This window comes from Manis pentadactyla, chromosome 1, assembly GCF_030020395.1.
Source record: "Manis pentadactyla isolate mManPen7 chromosome 1, mManPen7.hap1, whole genome shotgun sequence".
NCBI classification, from domain to species: Eukaryota; Metazoa; Chordata; class Mammalia; order Pholidota; family Manidae; genus Manis; species Manis pentadactyla.
Window position 1 is genome coordinate 158,183,383 of NC_080019.1, and position 27,525 is coordinate 158,210,907.

At 36.2% G+C, this 27,525-nt stretch overlaps 1 protein-coding gene across 30 annotated transcripts in view; it reads right to left on the reverse strand.

Moving 5' to 3' along the window:
* The window catches only part of ABI3BP (ABI family member 3 binding protein), a 253,192-nt gene that overhangs the window by 49,121 nt on the left and 176,546 nt on the right, over nucleotides 1–27,525 (reverse strand). For 17 of the 30 annotated variants that reach the window (XM_057502161.1, XM_036916489.2, XM_036916496.2 and 14 more), the window contains 10 exons: nucleotides 26,468–26,527; nucleotides 22,770–22,844; nucleotides 20,583–20,630; nucleotides 17,518–17,592; nucleotides 16,433–16,507; nucleotides 10,635–10,694; nucleotides 9,999–10,046; nucleotides 9,121–9,198; nucleotides 6,956–7,033; nucleotides 616–681 (listed from right to left, as the gene is read on the reverse strand). In XM_057502161.1, the coding sequence (XP_057358144.1) occupies nucleotides 616–681; nucleotides 6,956–7,033; nucleotides 9,121–9,198; nucleotides 9,999–10,046; nucleotides 10,635–10,694; nucleotides 16,433–16,507; nucleotides 17,518–17,592; nucleotides 20,583–20,630; nucleotides 22,770–22,844; nucleotides 26,468–26,527 (663 nt within the window). The remainder of the gene's footprint in view (nucleotides 1–615; nucleotides 682–6,955; nucleotides 7,034–9,120; nucleotides 9,199–9,998; nucleotides 10,047–10,634; nucleotides 10,695–16,432; nucleotides 16,508–17,517; nucleotides 17,593–20,582; nucleotides 20,631–22,769; nucleotides 22,845–26,467; nucleotides 26,528–27,525) is intronic. The other 13 variants (XM_036916491.2, XM_036916500.2, XM_036916498.2 and 10 more) reach the window with 10 other exon arrangements.

The following is a 27,525-nucleotide window of genomic DNA, read 5'->3' on the forward strand; positions in this document are numbered from 1 at the left end:
ACAAGTTGACTTTCTCCAACAGGCCTCAGTGAGGGAGGTCTTAGAGCCTTTGGGAAATTTAGTAAATTTCAAGTATTTTCCAATGTTTAACTATTGTTCTACTTTTGCTGTTTCCAACCTGTAAAATATGTGAGTTTTTTAAATCATTAGAAGGAATCAAGTAAAAATATTCTTCTCAAACAAAAATCTTTTTTTGCTGAAAGAGACCATCTTTTCTTAATAGATAAATAATATCTGAAAGCAAGTAGTATGTCATAGCTAACTCTAATGCTATCTCAATATTTTTTTGCCATGGAAAATTGAAGAAGTGTGTATGTGTGTGAGGGAGCTTAGGCATATGAGATAGAACACTATTCTAAAAATGCCTTTATACTGATAAAGTTCCATAGTGGTGTCAGAATCTGATCATCCTTAGAAACCTCAGTCAAGTCTTGATCACTGCCATGGATTCATTATTAACTCTCCATTCATCCACAAGGATCAGAATTTCTGTATGTCCTTTATTGCATTTTAAGGAGATATATCCCTCCTTTAGCATATTTGGCTGCTTCCATACAGTTTATATCATCGCAGATGTGCTGACTATTTAGGTCACCAGAAAGAGAAACAACTTACCAGGTCTGATGTGTGGTCTGTCCGGTAGTCTGGGCCTCACAGGAGTAGTGTACAATCTGTGTGGTGCTGAAACAGAGGAAATGCTCTATATTTAATAACCAACATTCAAAAATCCACTAAATGGAGATTTAGCACCCTAGGAATCAACGACTTGTATACTTTGCATGGGAGCAGAAAGAACGTTCTGAAACCTCAAAGTATGCACTATAACATTGATGCTAAAGGAAAATGGAACAACTGAAAATATTCATGACTGGAAATTAAAAATGCACATAGAGTGAGGTAGATCATTTGTACTATGAACTAAGGATTACCCATCATTTTGTCTATTTTTTCAAAGAGCACTTGTTTTACAAGATGGTTGCTCAACATGGTAAATATATATAAAGCCAACTAATCATCTATCCATTCATACATCTGCCCCATCCACATCTCTCAATTAGGGAGTTACTGTGGAAATTATTTTGCCAAAGAAGACAAATAATCTTAAAGGCAAAAAGAAAAATATTTTTAGGTAGGTTAGAAAAAAGACTGTCTTAACTTATGAACCCTCAAATGAACAAATACTCACTTTGTGCCATCCATTAAAGCTCCAGGAATGAGAGAAAATTACCTCTGGTGCCCTGCCCATCAGGAGAGGGAGAGCAAGGAGCAAGAACTCAGACAAGCCCTGGGGCACACACACCACCTTGTCACTTCCTGCCCCTGTTATCCAGGGCCTGGTACAGTGAGGACTCCTAATGAAGACTTACTGAGTAAATTTTAAAAATGAGCAACCACCATAAGCAGGCAAATTTATAAGGAACTCAGCTGAAATATGTTTGCTTGTTAAGGTGTACCTTCCCCCTGGAATTCATCCTCTTCCCTTCTCTCCTCTGCTCCCCTTGACATACCGCCCTACCTCCTATCACCAACTCTCTTGGTAATGTTTTAGCTAAGCATGGAAAAAATTTTTCTTGCAAACTATATAAGTAGATTACATCGTTTTGATGATTTGGTTCACATCCTGAGTGGGTGTTTATATAACCATAAATCAGCAATGCCTTGCCTACCAAGTTAAAAAAAATACACCTGCAAAACAGATTATAATGTGGCTCATTTATAAGCTTCCAACATGAAGACTGATGAGCAGAATTTTGCCATACTTCAGGCCAAAAACAGCAGACACGTACAAAAATGCTCTGTAGATTTAGTGTGGGCCTTTCAAAGTGCAGTAACTAGAGTGAGAAGAGGTACTGATGTTATACAAAATTAATTATCATTACACTCTAAAATTCATAATGATGATTTGCAACTGTTTTTCTTCAATTTTGTTTGAGTGGCAGAATACCCTGTCAGTCTATTTCAACTTTTCATGTTAATTTCTTCAGTGTTACATTGCTTTAAAGAAATACAAGAAGCATGGCTATGATTCTAGAACAAATACAAATTTTAAAACTTTATACAGGAAGGATCTTAGAGCAAAACTCCTAGAGCAAAAACAGAAATAATTGGCACTACATGCATTATTTCAAAGCCATAGGCTCACAATATCTTTTTTCCTACATTCTTTACTTAAATCTAGAAAGAACTTTTTATAAGAGAGCTGAAATGTAACTTAAGTTTAGGCTGTGAGTTACTCATATATACAGCTCACCACCAAATAACACATGGCCTTGAGAAAACTGCTCTAGGGTTTCAATTTTAAACTTAAAAAAAAAGGAACAAAAGAACTTGGTGAGAATGTAATTACCTAAACATCATCTCCGAATAGTTTTTAGTGACTAATAATAACAATAATTTTAAAAGATGGCTTCATATCTAAATAGTTTTATAAAAATCTGTTCAAGAAGAGCATTAAAAATACTGTATGAAGATAACATTGAAAACAAACAGGGATTATAGAAGGAACACCCTGAAGGAGTCATGTTCTGCCCAGTACATAGGGGGATAGGGGATAGGGGAAGGAGAATATAACTTTCCTTGGGGTGAGATAGGGGTCAAGGGCTGAAATAAGTAAAATAATCAAAATGCCCCCCAAAGAGCCTCTGATCAAGCCGATTTCTATTATAGGTTGAGATAGGGCAAAGGAGGAGAGCTTGAATATTTCAGGGTTTCGGTTCTACTGTGTTGCAGGGAACTGCCTCAGTAGATATAGGAACGAAGGTGCCACAGAGAAAAGGTGCTGGAGATTTTGCTAGCAGGTTCATGCTGTAGGTCTTAGGTAGTTCACGCACTGCTTCTTTGGAGCACTTGGGCTCCACAAGGACTTGGAGACCAAAAAGCCACAGGGGTCATGGTATATTCATGGGCAGAAAAGAACAACTTCACTCCTACAGCATCTCTTTTAAGTTGCTGTGTGCTATCTTGTGGTCCTAAGCTCTGATGTTAAAAACACAGATATGCACAAAACAAAAATGTAATAGCTGATTGACCTCCTTCCACAGAGCTCAGGCACATGCTTATGAGGGTGATTCTAGGACACATAGCATGCCCTCACTACTAAAGTTGACCATCTACTCCTAAGTAGGGTGTTTTGGGCTGGTCCAAGTTGTGGATACTCTCATCTTCACAATGGGTTCTGTCCTGGGATACTTTGTGTCATCTCATACAAATGAATCCCTGTGAGTACACTCTAGAGAACCTTGGGACAAGCCATGAAAAGTATGAATCCTAGGGTACCATGGTTCATGCTCAAGCTAACATTCTCAGAACATAAGAAAATAATTAAATTATAGTACATTGTATAAATACGCTAAGACATTTCATATAATGATATCAGATGCTAGATATACAGCCAATAAGTTGTGAGACTCCTAACTAATAAAACCATGTTCTAGAAGGAATTTGATAAAATTTCCACATACACTAGTAATGGTGACTTGCTACTGATGTTCCTATTTAAGCAAAAGCAAAAGCAAGAAAAAAATAGGCCAAAGATCTTATCATCAATTCTTCAATCTATAAAGCTCTAAAAAGCTGAAATCCTTTTCTCATTTGGCAACACAACCTGAGCTAAATAGTCTTTATTTATGCTGCTACTGTAAATATTTATGTATTTTGCTGCAAAACATTACTGTGTTGTACTATGAAAATCCAGCTATCTTTTATTAAGCCAGACATTGAAGAAGCTTGCAAAAACACAAAAAAATAAACACATAAAAATGAGGGTGGAGTATGAACATCTGTTGTTAATGGTTAAAGCTGGCAATGAGGATGTGGGAGGGCTGTCATTATATTGGGCTTCTTCTGTGTAGATTTATAACTAAATAAAAAGTTAAATAGAAAGGTAATAAAGTAAATGATAAACATTGAAAATATAATGAAAAGGAAGTCCTACACACAGCAATCAGACAAGTCATCCAAATTGGTAAGGAAGAAGTAAAAAAGGCATCCAAATTGGTAAGAAAGAAATAAAAGTGTCACTATTTGCAGATGACATGATTCTATATATAGAAAACCCTAAAGACTTCATCAAAAAACTATTAGAACTAATAACTGGACTCAGCAAAGGTGCAGGATATAAAATTAATGCCCAGAAATTTGTTGAATTCCTATGTGCTAACAACAACCTAACAGACAAGAAGTCAGGAAAATAACTTCATTTACAAGTGCATCAAAAAGAATATAATATCTAGGAATAAACTTAACAAAGGAGGTGAAAGCCTTTACTCTGAAAACTGTAAGATGCTCATGACAGCAATAAATAGAAATCTATCCCATGTTCATGGATAGGAAGAATTAATATTGTCAAAATGGTCATCTTGCTTAGAGCAATTTACAGATTCAGTGCAATCCCTATCAAAATACAAATAACATTTTGCAATGAACTAGAGCAAATAATCCTAAAATTCACATGGAACAACAGAAGACCACAAATTCCCAAAGCAATCCTGAGAAAAAAGAACAAAGCTGGGGGCATCACACTTCCTGACTTTAAGCTATGTAAAAACTTATATATTCTACTGGCACAAGAACAGACCCATAGATCAATGGATCAGAAGAGAACCCAGAAATAAACCTATGCATATATGGTCAATTAATACATGAAAAAGGATTCATGAATATACAGTGGGGAAAAGACAATCTTTTCAATAACTGGTGTTGGGAAAACTAGACAGCTACATGCAGGAGAATAAAATTGGATTGCTGTCTAACTCCATATATAAAAGTAAATTAAAAATAGATTAAAGACCTAAATATAAGACATGAAACCATAAAACTCTTAGAAGAAAACATAGGCAAAAAATCTCTTGAACATAATAAGCATGAGCAATTTTTTTCTGGATACTATCATGGGCAAGGGAAACAAAGTAAAAAATGAAGATGGACTACATAAACTATACAGCAAAGGATGCCATCAACAGAACAAAAAGGCAACTTACAGTATGGGAAAATATATTCATAAATTATTTATCTGATAAGGGGGTTAACATCCAAAATATATAAAGAACTCATATGACTCAACACCAAAAAAACCCCAAATAACCTTATTTTAAAAATGGGCAGAGGACCTGAATAGACATTTTTCCAAAGAAGAAATACAGATGACCAACAGGCACATGAAAAGATGTTCCGCATTGCTAATCAGCAGGGAAATGCAAATCAAAACCACAATAAGGTATCATCTCACACCAGTTTGAATGGCCACTGTCCAAAAGACAAGAAATAACAAGTGTTGGCAAGGATGTGGAGAGAAAGGAACCTCCCTACACTATTGATGAGAATTGGTACATCCACTGTGGAAAGCAGTATGCAGGCTCCTCAAAAAACTAAAAATAGAAATACCATATGACACAGTAATTCCATCTCTAGAAATTTACCCAAAGAAAACAAAATCCCTGATTTGGAAAGAATATGCACCCTTATGTTTATCACCACATTATTTACAATAGCCAAGATATGGAATCAACCTAAGTGTCCACCAATAGATGAATGGAAAAAGAAGAGGTGGTACATGTGCATAATGGAATATTATTCAGCCATAAAAAAGAAATCCTGCCATTTGTGACAACTGGATGGACCTAGAGGGTATTATGCTAAGTGAAATAAGCCAGGAGGAGAAAGATAAATACCATATAATTTGTGGAATCCAAAAACAAAACAAAATAAAATGGACAAAAAAGCAATAGACTCAGAGACACTGAAAAGTGACTGATGGTTACCATGGAGGAGGGGTTGGGATGGGTGGATGGGAAGGGTGAAGGGGATAAAAGCACACAAAATTCTCAATCATAACATAAGGTGGTCATGGGGATGGAAGTGCAGCATGGAGAAGATAGCCAATGGTTCTATAACATCTTTCTATGTACTACTTAGTACACAGATACTATACAACAGACAGTAACTGTACTAGCTGGGGTGAGGATTTAATAATATGTGTAACTATTGAACCCCTGTGTTATATACTTGAAACCAATATAATATTGTGTGTCAACTTTATTTCAATTAAAAAAATGAGAAATTAAACCAAAAAAGTAAAATTTAGAAAATTTCAAAGACTGTCACATGCCATAGTGTTTTCAGTCATGCTCATTTAGAATAAGTACTGCTCATCTGCTATAAAACATACACCTTAAAATTAATTTTCTTTGTTATAATTTCCTATTACTTCAATTTTCTTTCACCAAATTTCTCCTCCAAATTATAACTGAACAATGAGTAATTTTGTCTCCCAGCTCCTTAAAGTCCTTTTACTTTTTAGGCTTCCTCCTATATAAAAAAGGGGGAAATGGGGAAAAGGAGTAATTTAGATAGAGAAAACTTGAAAAAACTGTAAATCCACAACTGATTATAAACCAAGTAGTATAGAAAAACATAAAAAGCAAAGACTTCTGAGATCACAGAGACTGTATCAGTAAGTTTACCTCCCAAAAAGTAGGAAGGAAGAAATAAAAGTAGGAAATTCCAGAGAAAACCTTCCTGGATATTTAAATATTAAGTCACCTTTAAAAATGTTTTTTTTCTTGTTACTGGTTTCCTTCTTCAGGCCACAATATCACTGTATCCATCAACTAGGGTAGAAGTAGAAACTTCCACCTACTACTTACTAGAAGTAGAAAATGAGGCAAATGAAGGCCAAGCAAGGAAAAAAAAAACCAGGAGCTTTCATTCTTAGTTATCAGCATTAAGTGGACTACCATACATTCAAGAGCAAATCTCTTAACTAAAAAAGTTGTCTTCTCTACATACAACTGATAGTCATATGAATATTCATATTTCACTGATGTCCTGAACTTATGAAATGAAAAACATCAATTAACTTACTTGATGAAAAATTACATTCTGAAAAGAAAATGTCTTCCCTGATTAAAAACAAAGAAGGAAAGATTACATTCCAGAGGTGGGGAAACAGCATTACCCCGAGTTGTCTTTGCCAATTCAGTTGATTGTGGAATCTTAGTTGTGATGGGTTCTTGGGTGGATTGGTCTGTTTCTGCTGAACAAAAACACGGTACAATGCTGGCTTTAAATCATTATCATTACCAACATATCAAAAAACCCATACTCTTTTCTGCTCCACGCAATGATAAAAGGGTAAATTGCCTTTATGAGAATTCCCAGTAATCATAATATTTCAAAGTTAATGCTACATTTTAATAGTGCTCATTTATTTTATTTGCTGTCTTTGTACACCGTTATTATAACGCTTATTATAAGAATTTCCAAATACTTTTGGCTCAGGATCGTTGTTTTATGATCCCACACACAGCTATACTTAGACTGCGCCTCCTGTCTTTATGCATTATTGTCTTCATGTCTCCTCCCTATTCTATAAACTCCACAAATTATTTAGGGGAACTGGAAATGAAATGGATCATATGAAAACATGGGTATTTACACTGTAAAAGAATATTCTTCTCTACCTCATATGAAAATCAAAGTTTGTTTATTGACATGGGCACATTTCTCCAGACAACATAAAATATAAATATGGCAATACTTCCAAACCCCTATGAGACTAAAGTCATTATAATATCATATAGACAGAGCAAATTACATTGTTCACTTTGCTATTACTGGATCCAAGGAAATGCTTGGTGTAAATAACATACTGTCATCTTTTCTTCCACCCTGCTTTATAATCTGGATTCTGCTCCTAAGAGAGATACTTGTGATAAACCAAGATACATTTAAGATAATAAGGAGTGGGAGTTAGATAATTAGCATATCCAGCCCTGGTTCTTGAGAAGTACTTCTGACTCTGCTATCATGGGTAATGTTGACTTTGTGGACCTCGGAGAGAATATGAATATTTGGTAATTAAGGTATATTTGCTTATTGGGTTTAACAGTTTTTCATTCAAAGAGGATTTCATTTAAAAACGTGACCAGTCACTTCATTTCAGCAGACACACACACAGGTGGATTTATTTGAAAAGGCATCAAGGGAAGCAAATATGGCCACTGATTTAAAATTGTGATGTGGAGCGGACATGGCAGAAAAGCCAACACACACAAGCTGGGGACTCTTGGTTTCCGGTTCATTTTCAGCCAAAACTCAGGCACACTGTGGCTTTTCACCTAGCGAATGCACTGGTGCTGAACTCCTTGAAAGCACAGCCAGCTCATCCTAAACAACCTCCCTGACTCATCCATCCATCTGTATTTCTCCAGATGACTCACATGCTCATCACATAGTCCCACCACCATTCTCCATCCTGGGCCTCTTTCCCATCTGTCCTTAACCTTTAAATCTTTTAACTTCAACTTCCACTCCAATGTGAACATTCTGGGTAAATGTCACCTCCTCTGTGAAGCCTTCCCAGATGCCCTGTGTAGTTGGCTTGCTCAGCATGTTGCTCATTTCTCTATCATACTGATTGAAATGTATAACTCTGGGGTGAATGCCCCAGGAGCTCTGGTGACTGAGTGTGTGCATTCCAATCCAGCTCTGATATTAGCTGTGCGACTTGGCCAAATTTTAAAATCTCTTTATGCCTCCATTTTCTAATCTATAAAATGGAGCAAGAAATAGAACCTACCTCCAACTTGTTATGTGGCTTAAACTAAAACATATATCAAGCTCTCTGGGTGGTACTGAGGAAGCACTGCTATTACTAAATCCTGTCTTTGTATTGGATGGTGAGCTCTCCAGCATAAGGACTCATCTTTAAAACAGTTCCATTTTTGGAACTCCCATTCCTTAGCATTGTGGTTAGCACCCATAAAATACTAAATAAATACTAAATAATCTTCCCAAATGCAGTTTCCAATACAGAAAAAGCAACAAAAAAGTATAGCATGTATACACTTTGGGAACATTCTTCTTTCTAGAATACTTGCTGTTTTGTCAAGATGTCTTATAACCTTCTCATTTTCTATTTAAAATCAGCATAAATATTAGAAGGACAAATATACAGTCAACGTAAAAGAATCAGTGAAATGGATATTTTTTTCTAATGGTAAAAATAGATCCTCAATTTTTGGAAACATCCAATGAACACAAATATATATATGGCTCCTTTAAGGGCAATCCCTAAAAGGTAAGGTCCTCATCAGACTGAAATATACAAACAAAGTTTACCCAGTGTTTGTAGTTCCTCTCGACTAGGACTTGGTGAAATCATAGGTATGAAAGGGCTGCCTCGTGTTTCTAATGGAGCTGCAAAAGGAAAGCACCAGGGTTATCAGTCTTCAGATTCACAAGCCAGCGCCAGGCCAGAGTAATTATTACACTAGATGCCTTCATTTGAAATAGAAAAAGGAAACATTAAGTGGGACATGAAGAAGAAAATTAGGTGTGCACAGAACCTTCAGAAAAATGACTGTGAAATATTAGAATAATGGTTCTCAACTGTTTTTTTCTAGCAGGACAGATAAGAAATGACATTTAATGTCCTGGCTAAGTTGGGGTATGGGTTAGACAAGGCCGTGGTCTGTCAGCTACAGCTCTGTCCCTCTCTGCCTCCCCAGAGAGCACAGGGGATTACACAACGAGTGGGAATATCATTGTTGTAGCAGCTATCTTGAGCCACCTCAAGTTTACTTTTGAAAATAAGTTATTGGAAAATTTCAATATTTTGATGTTATTAATTACTTCATAGCACCTTTCACAGCTTGTCACATGCTAATGTATTGGACTACAGCTGAGAACCATTCAATCAGCAGAAAATGTTAACTAGATGGACATGAAAAGGGTGGAATCATTTTGAACATGGAGATCAATGAAGTAGGTGAGGATGAACTTGGTAACGAGCTATATTAAACTGGTCTTCCTAGGTAAGTCTTTACAACAGTGAAACCATTTCTTTTCTATTTTGGAAAGAATAATAATAATGAGAAGGAAATGATGAAATGGATTGAGAAGAGATGATGTTTCAAAATGGTAAATTGAGACAGACTTGCAATCTTGATGGTAGCAAAGAAAACAATTAGAGCTGGTCAGTATGGGAAAACCATTACCTATTGTTGTCTCTGGTGGATGGATTCTAAAGGTAACTGGTTGTAGAACTAGGCCAGAAGCAAACCAAGGAAATATATTTATGAAATAAAAATATATTATGGTGAAGTAAAAATGTTTCTATGTTTCTAAATGCATCCATTTGACATTTAATTATTTTCTAAGTACCATAATAAATGTGAGAAAATTCTATACATTAGAAACCACTTAGGGAACTTAGTTTAACTAAAACTTTAAAAATCTCATTCAGTGTCATGTTGAGAAAGATTTTTGAGTAGGCACCTACATTTTCTACTTAAAAGTACATCCACAGTTGGAATACAATTTTATTCACAATTTGAAAGAAAGTAAACATGGTCCACTCAGTTAATAATTATGTCTGATAATTTTAGCATGCTCTCCTTTTCAATGAAAACACTTCCAGGGAAATTAACTAATTATATACTATTCTCTCATGTTAACAAGGGAAAAAGATCAAACAGACTGTGTGACTAAATCTTCACCAAAAGAAATATACATTTTATTTCCATAATTTTCTCTAAACTTCTTCCCACCACAACCATTAAAAATATATTTATCTCAAGGATATTTTTTGAAAAATACACTTACTAATTGGGAAAATAAAATAATCCATTTACCAGATTCACTTTCAGAGACTTCAGGGTCTGGTTTATGGGGAAGGAGCACATCTTTTGGAACTGAAAGAGAAAGATTATAAAACACCATACTCTAAATGTCACACCTGGAGTGAAACTTAACCCACAGACAGAATATCTGGGGCAGCATGAATAAAGCAAAGGTATTTTCACAATGGCCAAAGAGCCAAGAATTTGACCGTTCTTTTCAAACTGGAAAAATGTCACTGTGTGGGGAAGGTTCTAGTAGCAATAAAACAAAGTTGGTCACAATTCATTTTGAAGCTTCCCTTGAGGAGGGTAAAAAAAAGAGGAAATAACTAATGTAATTAAACATAAGAAGGTAGTTTTCTGTCAAGTTAACTTCAAAACAGAAAGTCAGTTTTTGCCTGAAATTTTAGCTGCCATTTAATATTCATGCCCAAATTCTACTGATACTTATAGAAAATCCATTATCCTAGGTCTGTAGGCATAAATGGCCACCAAATTGAGGGAAGCAGCAAGAAAGGAAAAAAAAATTCTTTAATATCTAAGAAAAGAACAAAGTTTTATTTTAAAAGGCACTAAGAGTTATCCTGGGGAGAAAACAGAGCAAAAGGAGTCAACCATTCATTAGAAGATACCACATGTAAAATTCATGAGAGTGCTTGGTACATAGTAAATGGGAGATAAATGCCGTTTATTTCATTCTTAGTGGTGTGGCTCCTAGTGTATTAGGTGTCAGGCCCTCCTGACTTGAGAATATGAAATCATAGGACACAAATGTCAGCTCAACAACAGACTCTCATATTCAGCCCCTGAGATCCAGCATAGTTTTAATGCCTGTGCCCAGTTGTATTTTGGCAAAAATAAAACAGTAGGCTGGGAATTTGATACCTTGTCTCTCACCAGGAAAAATACCAGGGTGATCTGCCCATTGTTAGTACCAGATTTCTGTGAAAAAGTCTCCTATCAAGAGCAAGGTAAAGTAGTTCTTTGACTCAGTTTCCCCACAAGGAGCTTCTTCTCAGCCTTTCTCTTACTGAAAAGTTTTTTGACCACCCTGAAGATTTCTTAAGTACCAGAGTCGCTTTGGTAAGCAGTATAATTTTCTTGCTTCTTATCTGATGCTTGGGAAAAAACATTAGGATTTAGGTTGGAATTCTGCCTCTGAAAAAGCTGAAGAAAAAAAACTTTTACACCATGAGGTGGCCAAGCACCACTTTACCTTCAGTGTAAAAATAGCTTCTGTGGAACAGGCACTCTCTTTTTACTGCTTTTGGGGATCATATTTAACTTGCATATTGCATCTGTTCTTAGTCTAGGTCACTAAGTACCAGAGAAATCACAGTTGTGGAATTTGGTAGACTGTGTAGAATCTTGACTCAATTAGAACTTCAGGTAGCTAAAAGGTAACATCCAGGTGATCTTGGAAATCTGGATTTTTTTTTTAAGAAAAACAACTCCAAAAAATCAGTGGTAAACAAAATTAGGGAAAACCCATCACCATAATAAATGTTTTACCTTTGCTCTATTTTTAGGGCTTCATCTGGTAAAATACAACGAATCTCCAGTTGTAAATCAACCTAAATGTTTATCTGGAGGGTGAAGGAAAAGGCATTTTGATGTGGCTCTGTAAAGGTCATGACCATACAAAGCAGTCTGCAGTTGATACAGACCCTAATTGGTCTACTAGGATTAGGGGGAGAAGCTGAGAAGAAATGTACTCCCATAAATGTACTGTACTGTAAATACATCACTGCCGCCTGCTTTCGTTTGCTGAGGACTCTAGGCTGGGTTAATGTGGATTCCTGCTGCCTCCTCTGGCACTCTAACCGTGAAGTGGTGATTTAATAAACTGCCAGAGCAGACTTTCTAAAGCAGGTGAAAGCAGTGGAAAGGAAAGAAGTAGAGATATTCACAGGAAAGGGTTATGAATCATTCTCTTACTTGGGCAGCTGTGGCTCCAAGAAAGGCAAGCTGTTTTTTTTCTTTTTCCCTATGTAGCATTCCTCCTTAATATTAAATTGAACAAGAGCATAGCTCCTAAATCCTAAATCTTCCATGCTGGGGGAAACTTAGTGTAAATAATGATAATTTATTTGAGAAGACAGTTTTTATTTCTTTACAGGAATATTTTTATAACATATATAATACCATTAGTATGTTTTAGGCTCAATCATATTATCAAATTACCACTCACATTAATTAACCAATTATATGAACTGTCTTTTTGAATAAAGGGCTCCACTTCAAAGAAAAACTCAACACAAGACCATCATGAGTGGAAGCGTCTAATATGGACAAATGTAAATGAACGTGCATGCATGTTTTAGCAGAGTAGATGAATTTATGTGTGATTCTCTGATAAAGAGAGCAGAATATGAAGTCTTTAAGGTTTACCACTGCAACAGGCTACAAAGAGGTGGATTCTCTAGAACAGTAAATACACCTAGACTATACACCCTTTACACCTCCTGACCCCCCAGTTCTTTTATTCTGACCTTGTACCCTTAGCCCAGACCGGTCTCCTACCCTTCTGGAGCTCACTTTTCAAGCTTCACGGCACTCTGGGGCCACCTGCCCTTGCATTTCTCAGGGGGCCTTTCACTTTCCATTACTTCTACTATCTTTTATTTTTCACCATTAGTGTGTATTTCCATTTATCCACGAGTTCCTCCCCTCCACCAAAAAAGAGCTCAAATGTTCCAGCACCTTATAAATAATCATTTCATTGACATGGCTTCCCTTCAAACCATCCCTCTCTTGCTCTCATTCCTTTAATTAAAGCACTGGATCTGTCTCTGCTTCTCAATCTCTCAAGTGTGTTTTCTTCATCCACCGTGGTCTGGCTTCCACCTCACTGATCTCCTGCAACCATGGATCTATGATGCCTTAGCCATAGATCTGAAGTCTGAAATGCTCTGAAAACTGAAAGTTTTCTCATAACTTATTTGACAGCAAAGCCTGACTAGAACTGACCTAAGACTAGTTATAGTTTTTAATTCATCCTGTGTAGTATGACTATTCATACTTCTTACTACATACATAATTTGTTTGTAATCAATGATACATGCACTGTTTCACCTTTCCAAAAATTGAAAAACTGCGGAATTTTGAAGCACAGGCCCATGGGTTTCAGATATGGGCTCTGGACCTGCACTGTGAAGGCCAGCACCTCTTCTGACCCCTCGCCACCCCATTGTCATTGCTGATCACCCTTCTCTGCCTTGCCTAAGCTCCCTTTCCTGGTACTTTTATCTTTTATGACAGCAACTTGTGCTGGCTTCTCTTCCTCTATTCACTCCTTAAATGTAACTGTGTACCCCAAGTCTTTGATCTCTGACCTCTTATTTTCTCAGCCTATACTTTCTCCTGGATGATGTCACCCCCTCACAAGATTTAAGAATGTTCTACATGTAGGTAGGTGACTCCCAAATCTATACCCCAAATCCTGACTTCCCTTAGAGATCCAGAAATACATTGCAACGTTAGACATTCCCACTTTAAAGTCCTACTGGTCCTCCAAACCTAGCACGTACAAATCCAAGCCTTTATTCCTCCCTCTGGGGTCCCTCCCTGCCTTAGTGGCATTACCATCTCCCACTTGCCATTAGTGAGGACTGGAGAGCTTGCTGAAACCTAGATTTTCTTCCTGGTTTTCTCTCAGTGACTTACATCTATCCAAGTACGTGTGGGCTAGAAGGATCACCACAAAGCCAAGCCAGCCCCCGGTGTAGAAACAAATCTACAACGAAGGTGTAGGTCTGTTGAGCCAGGCATCACGGGAAGTCCTGTGCTCTGAATTAAAAAGTCATTTCTCCAAGCTGGATCTGAGGAAAAGCTGATTCTGTTTTGGTTCTGTACATGGTGTATGGGCTCAGATTGTCTAGATTCCTCATTAAGTGTTGTCAACAATTCAACTGAGTGGCTGGAAGATATTTTCTAAAGGCCTACCTGGGTGAGACCAGTGTTATGTGTAGGAATCTATAGCGAATCCTCGACTGACTTGTTACAGGTCTAAAAATCCAAGTTAGTTACTTCTGATGTCTCTCAGAATAAGTTTTGAGATAAACATAATTCCACACTCATTTCTGCACATTTTACACTTTTCGACGTTCACAGAGCATCTATTTCTCCAGGATACCAGTTCAAATGAAATACACATATAATTTCCTGTTCTCTGAGGTATGACCTAAAGGAGCTAGCAAACAAGATCTTGTGTTCATTAGGATGCAAACGTGAGCCTAGATACAACCCAGAAATGGTCTGAACAGAATTCAGTCTGTTAGAACACTTGTAAGGAAACTGAAATGTAGTAACAGCTGCCTTATGGTTGGTTATTCCTGTAGGCATCACAGCCCTGGAGCAATAGGGGAAGCCCTGATGAATACAGTGGTGAACATTTGGAACTGGAGACTCAGTAGAATCAGCCCAGTGGAGGCTCCAAGTGGGAGCATTTGTGCTGTTGTTCTGTTGCTCAAACTGACAGGTTAGAGTTGCTGTGAAAAAGAAGGTATGGGTGGAATTAAGACAAATATTAGAAAAAGAAGAAAAAGGTTATTAGACATTTGGCTTAATGAGATTAAGTCACCTTAGGAACTGACTGTATTACTTTCTCTAACAAAAAAGGAAAAGTTGATAAAATCACTCAAATCTACTGTTAACTGCAATGACTTTCTTTAACATTTTTTTCCCAGCTGAAAATAAGAAGCTGAACTTTTTAAAAAAAAAAAGATCAGTTTTTCTGGAATTTATTAAATTGGCTGTTATTTAGTGGTACAACTATAAATTCTAGACTTCAGGGCAAAAATGCTTCTTGCTAGCCTACCATCACCTGCAATGACCCTCCTGTCCCACCGCAACAGGAACACCCTCAGCTTACACAACCTGGGGAACATCACAGCAAGTGAACTCAGCTTCCAAACTGTCAGCATTTCAAGCTTAGCTCAGAAATCCTTTGGTTCTGGGAATCTTTTATACATTTCTAGGAGCATCTAGGAATTTATAATAATTGGACCCTTAGAAAGAAAGAGAAAAAACCTACAGTATTTCCCAGATACTCTCGTTAAAAACGAGCTTGTTTTGGTTTATGGGATCAGCCCTTGGCTAACAGCAGCTTCCTCAGGTCTGGAGGACCCGGAGCACGGGCGGCAGGGCCCAGAGAGAGTGTCTGGCTCCTGGCAGCCCCCACACCAGCTCCTCCCACAGACAGGAGACTCTTCTCCTCCAAAAAAGAACAGGAGTCCCGCTCAGGTGATGGGCAAGACATAGCTTTAGAGCTAAAGGAATTTTGTGTGTGTGAAACAAATATATTATTTCTAACCCAAGCTATTGCTCCATGAACTGGTAAAACAGAATTTGATGGAAAAAATGAAAAAAACACAAAAGCTCAATGCTGGATAGTGTAAAATTTCTGAACACAAGAAAATGGTTAAACATCATTTTTGTTGTTTGTAAAACATTGTTTTATCATTTTTGTGAAAAGAATCCTGAATTCTTGTTTCCCTTATTTTGGTGAAACATTTGAGCATGGCATCATTAGCGTTGGTGGGTTATTGTTTATATGTCCCAAAATAAGAGAACTTTAGTTCTAAAAGAGGCATCCTACCTTTGGCACAATCCTCTGCCTTTTGATTTTTATCAATTACCTACCATACAAGCAATTAGATAACTCTTATGGAATCTTTGAAATGATCACACCACGTACAATACCACATGGTGTCCAAACATAAGTGGAATATTGACCTCACATCCATCAGATCTCATGTTTCATTGAAGCAGAGTGTACGTATGGCTTAAACATGAAATAAAGCATTTACCAGGTAGAGTATATGACACTTCTGGACTTGGGAATGTTTTTGGCCTTGGAGTAACACGCTGGGGCACCTTCGGAGCTGAAAGAGAGAACTCAGATCATGAGTTATTTGGTTTCATCATCTCCCAGTCATACTTAACATATAAGATACAACAAAGTGTAAGCCTAACTTATGAAATGAATTAGTTACTCAAAATCATGTAAACATCATGTATTGATGTAATTTGAAATTGGGAGAGAGGAGACAGGAGATCAGTTGATTAACAGAGAGCCAGGACCAGGTAGATGCTTGGAGTAGGTACTAATGCTAGAGCTGTGTGGAAGAAGTGAATGTATCATGCTTAGTAACAGATGAACTGCAGAGCCTGGATGCGTAAGAGAAGTAAAAAGCAGGTATAAAATGCTGACATTCTGTCACAAATGAAAATAGAAACTGAATAGGGGAAAAGAAGAGGAGCTTTCTTTGAGGCATGTCAAGTTTATAATAGGCCAAACTGGAGAGCCTCTGAAGCCGCTGGAGATATCAGACAAGATCTTGATTTTACAAAGTTAGGGTTGGAGTTAATCATTCAAATAAGAGCCTCTTGAACAGAATGAAAAATAGTTGATAACGAATCTTTTTTGGGTCCTTACCAAAATTTTACAGCAAACCAACCAAAGCAGTATTACATAACCATTAATAATAGAAGAGGATATATATATATACTAAAAAAATCTGGGTGACATATTACATAAGATCTACCGAAAGGTCAAAAAATAAAAAAGGTTATTAGTAGGGGAGGTACAGTCAGAAGCTGCAGAAGGGATATGGAGCCTCCAGCTGGGAGAGGCAAAGGGAGGAGGTGGGCTACTCTTTAAGAAGTTCCATTCCTCTCCATCTCCTCTCAAATAATGTAACAAAGGGAAGTTTTCTGGAATAAACCATTCCAATAGTATATTTCCTCATAAAGTATAAACAAAAATATAGATATTTATTAGGTTTCTAAGGGAGACTTATTTTATAAAGGTGGAAAACCCAACTCACTATAATTCAGCAGAACAACTCCACTCTCATCAAATTTCAGACCAGAATGTAAAATCCATATTTACCTGGCTGTGTTTCTGGGATTCTTGGACGTGGAGGTGTTTTTGGTTTGGGAGGAGTACGCGGTATCTGCTTGGGAGCTAAAAGAAAGGATACAAGTTTGGAGCTCTTGAGCTCTTAAGAATCAGAGCCCCTAAGCCTCTAAGATCTCAAAGACCAAGACCTAAGCACACAGCAATTAATGCAATTAAAGTTCTGAAAGACCCACAAACATTATTTTCTTATTATAATGAAAAACAAAACAAAACAAGAAGGCACATTAAATGATATCCAAGATATTCAGCTGATATACAAAACTGTTGGAATTTCAGGAATATCTACTGTAATACCTTTTAAATAGATCAAAAATCAATTTCATAATAACAAGAATTCATCCTTATAAGTTCATACAATGTTATCAGAATATCCCAGTATAATATTTTAAGTGTGAAGAGATTACATTTTTTCTAAACAGAAACAAAGTTAACAGGTTATATTCCAAATAGACCTAGAAAATAAATGCATTTTAATAGCAAGTGCTATTGGAAAGACTTAATCTGATTAAACAAAACAATTTTCATTGGTCATGTGGGGGAAGAAAAATGGAAAGGATACATTACTGAAGAAAGTTATTCCTTGGCTGAGCAATTCCCAAAGAAGAAAGAAGTTCTAGGATATTCTGTGTAAAAATCAATTAGTTTCTTCACCAAGAAAATTAAAAGTATAGCCCGCTGGAGGAAAGGAATTATCAAATTCAAGGTTGCAGCTTGTGAAAACACCTCACTTGATTGGCCTGAAGTGTACTGGTGATAAACAGAGATAAAAAGAAACAAATGTTTTCAAGGTCATGGAGGTTCAGGAACCTTAAGAAAAGCTTGCTGAAAATAAAAGTTGTTTGACACTAGAAGTTTCTAAAGAGTTTGCAGAGACTTCTTCCTGATACTAAATTAAAAAATACAAAGCATGCATTTGGTCAGTGGAATCTTCTTACCTGTGGAAAGATGAACACAAGACATGTTGGAGATTACACCTGCCTTAGGAGCCTGAGGTTCAGAGATTTTGAGTCCCCTTGCTAATCACTCAGTCTTCAGTTCAGGTTCTCTATCAAAACTAACAGGATTTTGAAGAGCCTTTGCAATCCTCAAGTTCTATGATTCTAAAGTTTCCACCAGTCTGGTGATTTTCTGATTCTCAACTTCCTTGTTTGCTGAGGTTCCTACTGAAGGGCTATTAGCTGCCCCCACAGAGTAAGAGAGACCATCGGCAGGTGAAGGCATGTCATGAGGCAATTTTCAGAATGACATAAGTATCACTAACAATGTTCACGATTAAACATTTCAATCCTATCAATTATTATAGCTATTAGAAAAACTTTGGAAAGTTAGAGATAACTGACACAGATTCAGTTAGTGCAGTCAGCATGGACTTCTGGTAAAAAACTGTAGAGGTTAATGGGGAAAGGTTAATAGGATATTTTAGAGGACAATGAGTAAAGTTAATATCCATGTCTCCTTTGGAAAGAGAGCCAAATAAAATTATTTAATGGCAATAAAATACAAATTTGGGTTATTGATGATAAACTGCTCTTCCAAAAAGCCTGTAGATACTGAAAGTTTTCCTTGTAAGAAGCAGCACATTTAGTTATCCATATGGATGATTTGCTTTCCTATATTGCAAACTCCACCATCAAGCAAACTTTTATGACTTGACTTGCCAAAACTTTATGACTTGGTTTAATTTCCATTTCTCTTATCAGTATACAGAGATATGGCCAAACCACTGTAGGAAAGAGCAGTAGAAAGAAGAAAAGGATCTGAATAATGACAAGGTGACCAGCCATGTGTACCCCTTTATGTAGATTCCACAGTGAAATCTGCTTCTGGAGGTTTCTGTTAATCTCAAACACAAACTAGATATCTTAAAATACTTTTTATATGACCACAGAATTTGTAAAACTAGTCAAGACGATAAAGTTTTTAAAATCAGAATAAATATTTATATTTAAAAATAGAATAAATGTTCTTCCTCAGAAACATTACTATTTCCTCTAAGAAACACCTGCAGATTATCTTAGAGGTTTTTTCCAGCCATATCTGACAGAATATTCACAGCACTGCTATGTGACTGGCAATCAATTATGGACAGAAGTGGGACATCAGAAAAGTAGGTTCACCAAGCAAAGTGATTAAGTTAGGGGTTCTGATAGCCAGCAGAGCTCATACTATTTTTCCGTTCTTAAAAATTCTGCAAACACTCACCTTCTACAGGCATACAAAATAATATATTTACCGGGTTCAATCTAAGGGTCATCTGAGCTCGGTAGGATTATAATTTGGGAAGGCAGAGGTGATGTTTCTATGGTAACTGAAGGAAGGTAGCCAGGGATACTGTAGTGCTTTACATATTTTGAGTACAGATGACAGGAAGGATGGTAACAAATTTAAAAAAAATGAAAAGAAAGAAAATTGTGACCCTGTAACAAAATAGCATTCCCATTTCTTCATAATGCATTTAATTTTGAAAATGCTTATAGATGCCAGGTAACAAAATACTTTCAAAGTAAGCAATATCTTCACTTTTTAAATCCTCACTCCACACTAATACCTCTGCAACAGTGCTAGATAGATTCAATAATAACCATACAGGAAAATCAAAATAATAAAAAAATGTTAAAACATGACTGTCAAAGAGCATTGAATTTCATTTGAATTTTGGAGAAAAAAATCAAACGTAAATGAATGGGATGGAATGAGTGTTAATGGAAACCACATTGCTAGGACAGAAAGTATAAATGGATCATCAAACAAAATATATCTGAAATGTTCAAGCTGGCAGAATGTTCAGGGTTAGCAAAAAGAAGCTGTAGATTCAACAGTTTCACTGACACAAGCAGAGAAAGAGACCAAGGTCTAGACACAAAACTGAAGGGAAGAAGAGACTTTTTGGACAATGATTTTGAACAGAAGCACCTAGAACAGAAACTAACTGCCGGGATGGAGTGACGTCACAGCATGAATGGACAGTGAGAGAGAACCTGATGTTCTCCGGCAATGGGGCAATGAGGACAGAAGCTGCTGAGGTGTGTCATTACCTAGCGTGCTCTCAGGTGGTTCAGACACAGGGGTAATAGATTCCACAACTGTATCAAAACAAAGGAGAACAATTTTAGAAATTTTAAGATGTTAAACAACAGTCAAGTATTTCTTTCTTGAAACTGCACACACCTCATCCTCTTAACGAATTTACACCATATTTTTAGAGATGAGACAATGGAGTTAGATAGGAAAAGAGAGAGAACCATGAGGGAAATCCTGTTCTGTAGTACTAATCCTCCAACTAATATCTATGTTGTAACTGTCATTAACTGACTGGCAAATGTTATTATGTCTCAGGATTCAGATACCAGAGAGAAACTGTAATTTAGTTCTGTATTCAGAGAGTCAGTTATCATTTTAAGATTCCAAGAATTTTGGAAGCTATAGCTCTTCAGCTCTATTTGATTGTAGAACAAGTATCGCAGCTTGGACAGTCATGTTCCATGGACAATAGAGGCTAATTAAAAATTTGTCGAATAAATGAATCAAAGCACGAAAACCTTTACCACCTTCAGCCTGTGGCTCATCTGGCCTGACTGGTGTTTTGGCAGTGGAATATGTTTCAGCTGCTGCTAAGGAAGAACAAGGGAATGGCTAATTAGTGGTGGGCAGCCCAAAGCACACTGTAGTGGAGCACTGGTTAATTTGAAAACAGAGGTTAGTGATCTTAACTAGATACATTTGTGAGGATAAATAACTTTTAGGTAGATTATGAAGATAATGACAATTTAAGAGGGCAAAAATAAAGGCAGGAAATGAAGGCAGTGTGCAGCGTGGGAACGCCACACACACACACTGACAGTAACGGGCAGAGTCTGCAGCAATTTCTACCTGGAGCAAAGCAGATAATTTCACTTCCTTACAAATTTTTGTTTAAGGATTCCAGTAACAAAAAGACAAAATGAATCCTTGGAACATAGACAGATGAATCTTAAGAATGATATGAAAATGAAAAATAAGATGTGCATATTCTTATTGAAAGAGTGATAGGAATATTAAAAAGATTACATTTTGCATTCAGAGTGAGAGGAAACTAAATTAGGAAATTGTGTAACTTGCATAGCAATAGAGCAGATACTACAATGTGCTATACATATTTGACTCTCAAGATTCACTGGTGAGCACATACAAGTTGTAAGGAGCTATGAAATGTCACAAAGCATAAAGATTTCCAGAGGTGACTCCTGCAATGAGATGGAAAGCCACTGTGGAACATGTTTACCTATAGCTTCCTTGGATGACTCAATGTTAAATGTATCCAATTCTAGAACTTCAAAAACTAGCAACACACACAAAATGGCACAGTCTCTCAAAGATGGGTTGTTAGGAGCATTAAATGAATTCATACAAACTAAGTATTTAGAAAGGGGGCTTGAACCTGTAAGTGCTCAATGTAAGCTATTATAGTAGAAACAATATTATTAACACTGGGGAAGCTCTAGTACCTGAACTGAATTCACAGTCCTGGAAGTGTTGTAGGTAACTGTTAACAACCATACCTTGTACCATCAATATGAGCACCAAAATGCCATTTAGCTAATTAAAAGATGCACAAAAGAGATGTAAAGAAATTGTAACCCTATACTAGGAAGAAAAAGAAGACCCAATGTTTCAAAATAAATATCAGGGAGTAGCAACTATTGTTAAGAATGATTTAAAAATTTTGTTTCCTATTTTGAAGGTCAGTGAGGTCAGGTTCACATTGTATAAGGTGACTTTTTGTTATCTTTACGAAATTGAGAACTTTCTTCTTCCTTGATGGTCACAACTGAACTAGCATGCTTTTCACATAGCAGAGTACAAATTTAGCTATTACTAAAGAGAACAAATTTTGTAACCATTAGTGAAAAATAAGGGTAAAGAATAAAATCAGTTCTTCTAAGTGGTTTTGTTGACTACTCAATCAGATTATTCTCTAAACGTGATTATTCTCTAGTATAATATAAATACAATGAAAGGAAGATATGTATTTCTATACAGTTGAATAACAATATGAATATAATGTATTACTAATTTAACATCAATATGCAATCATGCAAAGTGCTGTACAATACAGTTATTATATGTGTATTCTTTTGCATTTTTTATGTTTGGAAATTATGTTTTAAAAAGATTACATTTTGCATTCAGTGTGTCCCCTAAAACTCACAGTGCACTCAGATAGACAAAAGAAATCTATTTACCAGGTTGACTTTGTGTCATTTCTAGGCTTGGTGACGTCACTGGTTCCAAAATAAGAGTTTGCAATTCAGTGGGAGCTGAAAGAAGAGGGTCTACATTGTCAAAGAAATTATCGTAACTTATTTCAGAGATTTTAGACAAAGGTAGCAATGAATTGAAACACAGAGACCTTCAAAATCACATGGTTTAGGAGAGCCATGCACACTATGGATTGTTTGAAGCAGAGATTGGCAAACTATGGCGCTCCAAATTTCAGCCCTCTGTCCAGCCTGTAAGCTAAGAATGGTTTTTATATTTTTAAATGATGGAAAAGATTTTTTTAAAAAGTAATATTTCATGGCATGTGACGATGGTAGAAAATTCAAATAAAGTCTTACTGGAATACAATCATAGCCACAAGATGATTCAAGGCATATTTGCATGTCATTTACATATCAGCTTGGGTTGCCTTCAAGCTACAAAAGCAAAATTGAATGGTTGTGCCAGATACTGAGTCTACTGTCTAAAATGTTTACCATCTAACTCTTCATGTAAAAAAATTTGCTGACCCCTGATGTTAAGCATTCTTCTAGAAAAACCTAGAGCCTTTTTGAAAAAATTAGGTTCTTATTTACTATTATATCTGAATCTGAATTTCCATAAGGCTTTCTAAGAGCTGTCTCCAGTTCATCTCATGATAGCAGCTTTAACAAAAAGCTCAGTGTCATCTAGGAGGGTTTTGTTCTGTGTTCTAGTTTGAAAACCCCCTTGGGAACACCCCTCAATAGTTGTGCAAATTTTTGCTTTTTTTATTTTTGCTGTTCCTACCCCTCCATCCACTAAATAAATTTCTAAGTTTGTTCTAGAGCTCAATGAATCTCTACTGCCCACATAGATCCTTGACTCCTTCAAATATTTACTCAGTAGATTTTTATCACACTATTAGATAAACTGCTTTTGTATAAGTGAATTGTCTTATATCTAAGAAAAACTTGAAAATGGGTTTTCCTCACGATTATATTATACTCTGTTCAAGAGGTAAAACATGCCTTTACTTCTGATGTCTGCCTCTGGTCCTCACCCCACCCCACTTGACTGCTGATATGGTACTGGGCACACAGAAGGCAAGGAAATACTTGTTTACCTAAGCTAAAGCAGCATTGTTATTTTAAAAAGAGATGAATGGAATAAAATGGTAAGAAAACTGAATAGGTACATTTTTTATCAGAGACAGGCCTTATGCAGGGCATGTGATTAATTTGGCTACTACAGATCTCTACCAAGTAGGAACCTTCTTGTCAGTGTGCGGTTGTAGAGATGCTAACCACTATTTGTGCCTTCTCACTAAACGGGGCATTAAGGTGGGAAGTGCAAGTCAGCAAGCCACATTGTTGTCACTCCTGGGACCCAACTTCAATAGTCTGCAAGGACTCCTTAAACCAGAAACTATACATTTTATTTGTTTCAACTGTGAAGCTAAGGGAAGTTTAAAGTTTAGGAGAATGGGGTCCTTTTTCCCTATGTTTCTGAGATAAAAGGAAAAAAAATCTTGGGTTGCTATTGTGTTTGCAGGTCTAGAAACTATCAACAGCATTATACATAGACCTATGTTTTAAAAACATCTTATAGATTCTTGAGTTTATTGCCTGTTTGAAAATTTTTACTTTACTAATCTCATTTGTTCATTTTCACAACTGAGGGTCTTTTAGAGACCAAAACAATAATGTTTGTTAGTTAAAGAAATAAGTATTAATATGCATAATCAGATGCTTACAGAGATTCCTACTTAGTAGAGATTAAGAACCAATGCTTAACTGTGGTGAGGGATAAGGATAGTCATTTGTCAATGGTGGTAGAGCCTATAACGTATTTACTAGGATTGGCACTTTAAGGCAGCAACTTTTTTTTTTTTTTAAATAACAAGGAAACCTCATTCCTTAAAGTAGGAAGAGAAAAATGAGAATTTCATACAAATCTTATTGAAAGTAAGTTGTTCAGAGATATTTCATGGTAATTAACTATCATCTTATAGATCTAAATACCAAGTTAAAGGGGAAAAATACGGACTTCACACTCTTCACTGAAACATATAATGAAATTTTAAAGGGAATTTCATGTCAGATTTCCTCAGGTGGATTCAGGGACATCTGTTAAAAACAATAGGTAATCCTTGAATTAAGAATTGTGACTACTTATAAGACGAAGTATGAAATAGAATGACAACAGTCTGAGGCAGCAGGACAAACTCTGGCCATGACAGTGATGGAGTGGGTTTTTAACGAGTGAAAGAGCATTTAATGAAGTCACAAAAGTCAATACCTAATGTTTCTGGAGCCTCAGACCTATGATTAACAGGTTCAAAACTTGTAGCACGAACTAACCAAAGCAACATGAACATGAGAAAGTTTAAATACAAATAAAAACTCCTAATTTTTCTTTCAAAACATTACTTTCAAATGACAAACAATTTGTAAAAATTTTTTGAATTGACAGGGAGCAAGTAGTCTCTTTTTGAAGATTTGGTCAAACTGCAGCTAGGAGCATTTGACTACAGAAGGTTGTCACAACCCTTGAATTCTGCTCCACATCTTAGTCAACATGAGGTCAAAGGGTCAACATGAGGTTTTCTACGTGTTCAGTTTTCTGATTTTAAGAAGGAAGCTTGCTTTAGAAGATCTGTTTATGATAATATGAAAATATACTTGACATTAATTTGTTACACTTCTTAGAAGTTGAAAAAATACTTAGGGCTACAAAAAAGAGATCATGTGTTTTAATGCAGGTATAGCAATAAACAACTGTGAATGATTATGTCAATCTCACTATAAACTCATCTTTGGAGAGAGACCAAGAACCTCATCCAAGAAGCAGCTGCTAACCATACCTCATACCTTGACTCTCAGGGAATAGGAAGAATGTTACTTCCCCTAAGAGGCATTGCTTTGGGACAGACTACCAGGGCTCACCCCTAAAACCATGGAATAACCTATTCACCCGATTGGGTCTCAGGTTCTTCAGGGCTGGAATGTAGATGATGGCTTTACTGTGATGTTTTAGGAAAACACTGAAGGAAGAAACTATGGATTACTCTAGTGAAGGTAGCTTTGGATATAAGGCTCTAGATTTTCTAAAATATGTTCCATCTCCTTGAAATTTAAGGCATATATTTTTAAAAATCAAAATATTTTCTATTTTGTTTAATTTTTTAATCACTGAAGATTCTTAAGAGATGAAAATCACATAAAATTAAGTCAAGGAGTAGAAAGTCTTGTAAATCTCTAACTTCATAAAAGGTGAGAACTATAGACAAACTGTAGGTGGTGGAGTCTTAGGTTCACACTAAGAAATTTAAATATCCTGAAGAATCTATGGTACCATAAAAATTGTTATGGTTTAGTTGGTCTATAGAAGACACAGATATTACCAACTTTGAAACTCAACTTTTAAATGTCAGCACTGTTTGGACAAATGTACATGACACAAATTCAAATTAGATTATATGGTAGACTGCTATTCTGACCTAGGTCCATGCCTAGCTTTTAAAAACAACAGGTAATGTATTTTAAGTCTTCAATACTCTTAAGAAGAAGAATAAAGTTGAGGGACAGCAGAGGATGGTGAGAGTTTTAAGAAGTTAGTGACAACATGATCAGGATGATGATGTAATGGGTTGAAAATGAGCAGGAAAAAACTGTTGTGGAACACAGAATATCATCATTACCTAATGTTGTTTCTGGAGCCTTGGTTCTAAGAGTGACAGGTTCAAGGACTGTGGGATGAACTGGCCAAACATAATAAAATAAAACAAAGAGACTTTAAAAATTCACTTGAAGGACTAATTTCAGAAGTTAATTTTTAAGCTTCAGAAGAGAGAAGAAAGAGACATTTGTTATTTGCAGGTCTGACCAAACTGTGTCAAAGTAGCCATTCATCTCCTTAGAGACAGAGTATTGAGTCTGCTAAATGTAAGTGTGGTCAACAAGAAGTTCTGGATGTTTAATTGACTATTGCTAATATGGAAGACTCTGCTGGACAAGCTTTTTACACATTTATGTAATGTATACTTTTTAACTCTACTAGAAAAATTATCTGTCCATCTACTCGCACTTCTGTACAAGTTGAGATAAATGTCTACTACTTAAAAAATCATGAGTACAATAATGAATTCATGTTTGAAAGTGTAAGGAGCAATGCATAATGAATGGAATGTGCTCGTTAAAATTTCAAAGTGTCTTTGATTCAAAGCTAAGAATCACTGTTAAACTGTTAGAGAAGGAGAAAGAGTCACCTAGGAAATAAAAAGCCTAGCATGCAAACTTTTAAGACTTAGGCATGTTTAAAATTTTGACAAGTAACTAAAAACACCATTCCTTGAAACAACAGATCAACCAATATAATCACAGAGATTCTAATACAACAAAAAGTAATATGATCAAAGAAACATGGTATTTCCAAAATTGATGAGGCATAAGCATGGTAAAAAGCGATAGATGAAAATTCACATTTGATATGAAGCTTAAAATAGTCACTTTTGGTTAAACAAATGCACATAATCACATGACACAATATTGAGCAGTTACATGATAGTTTGATGTCCTGAAATTAGTATATGCACAGTTCTCTTAAATTCAACACTTTGCCATGGAGCTTGGCATAATTTCAAGATGAAGACTGTAATGGAGTGACAACAGAGGTTGTGGAGATGGTCATAAGATGCAGGAGAACCTGTGGCTACAATGGGATGACAATGAGCAGGAAAGCATTATTTGAAGGACACAC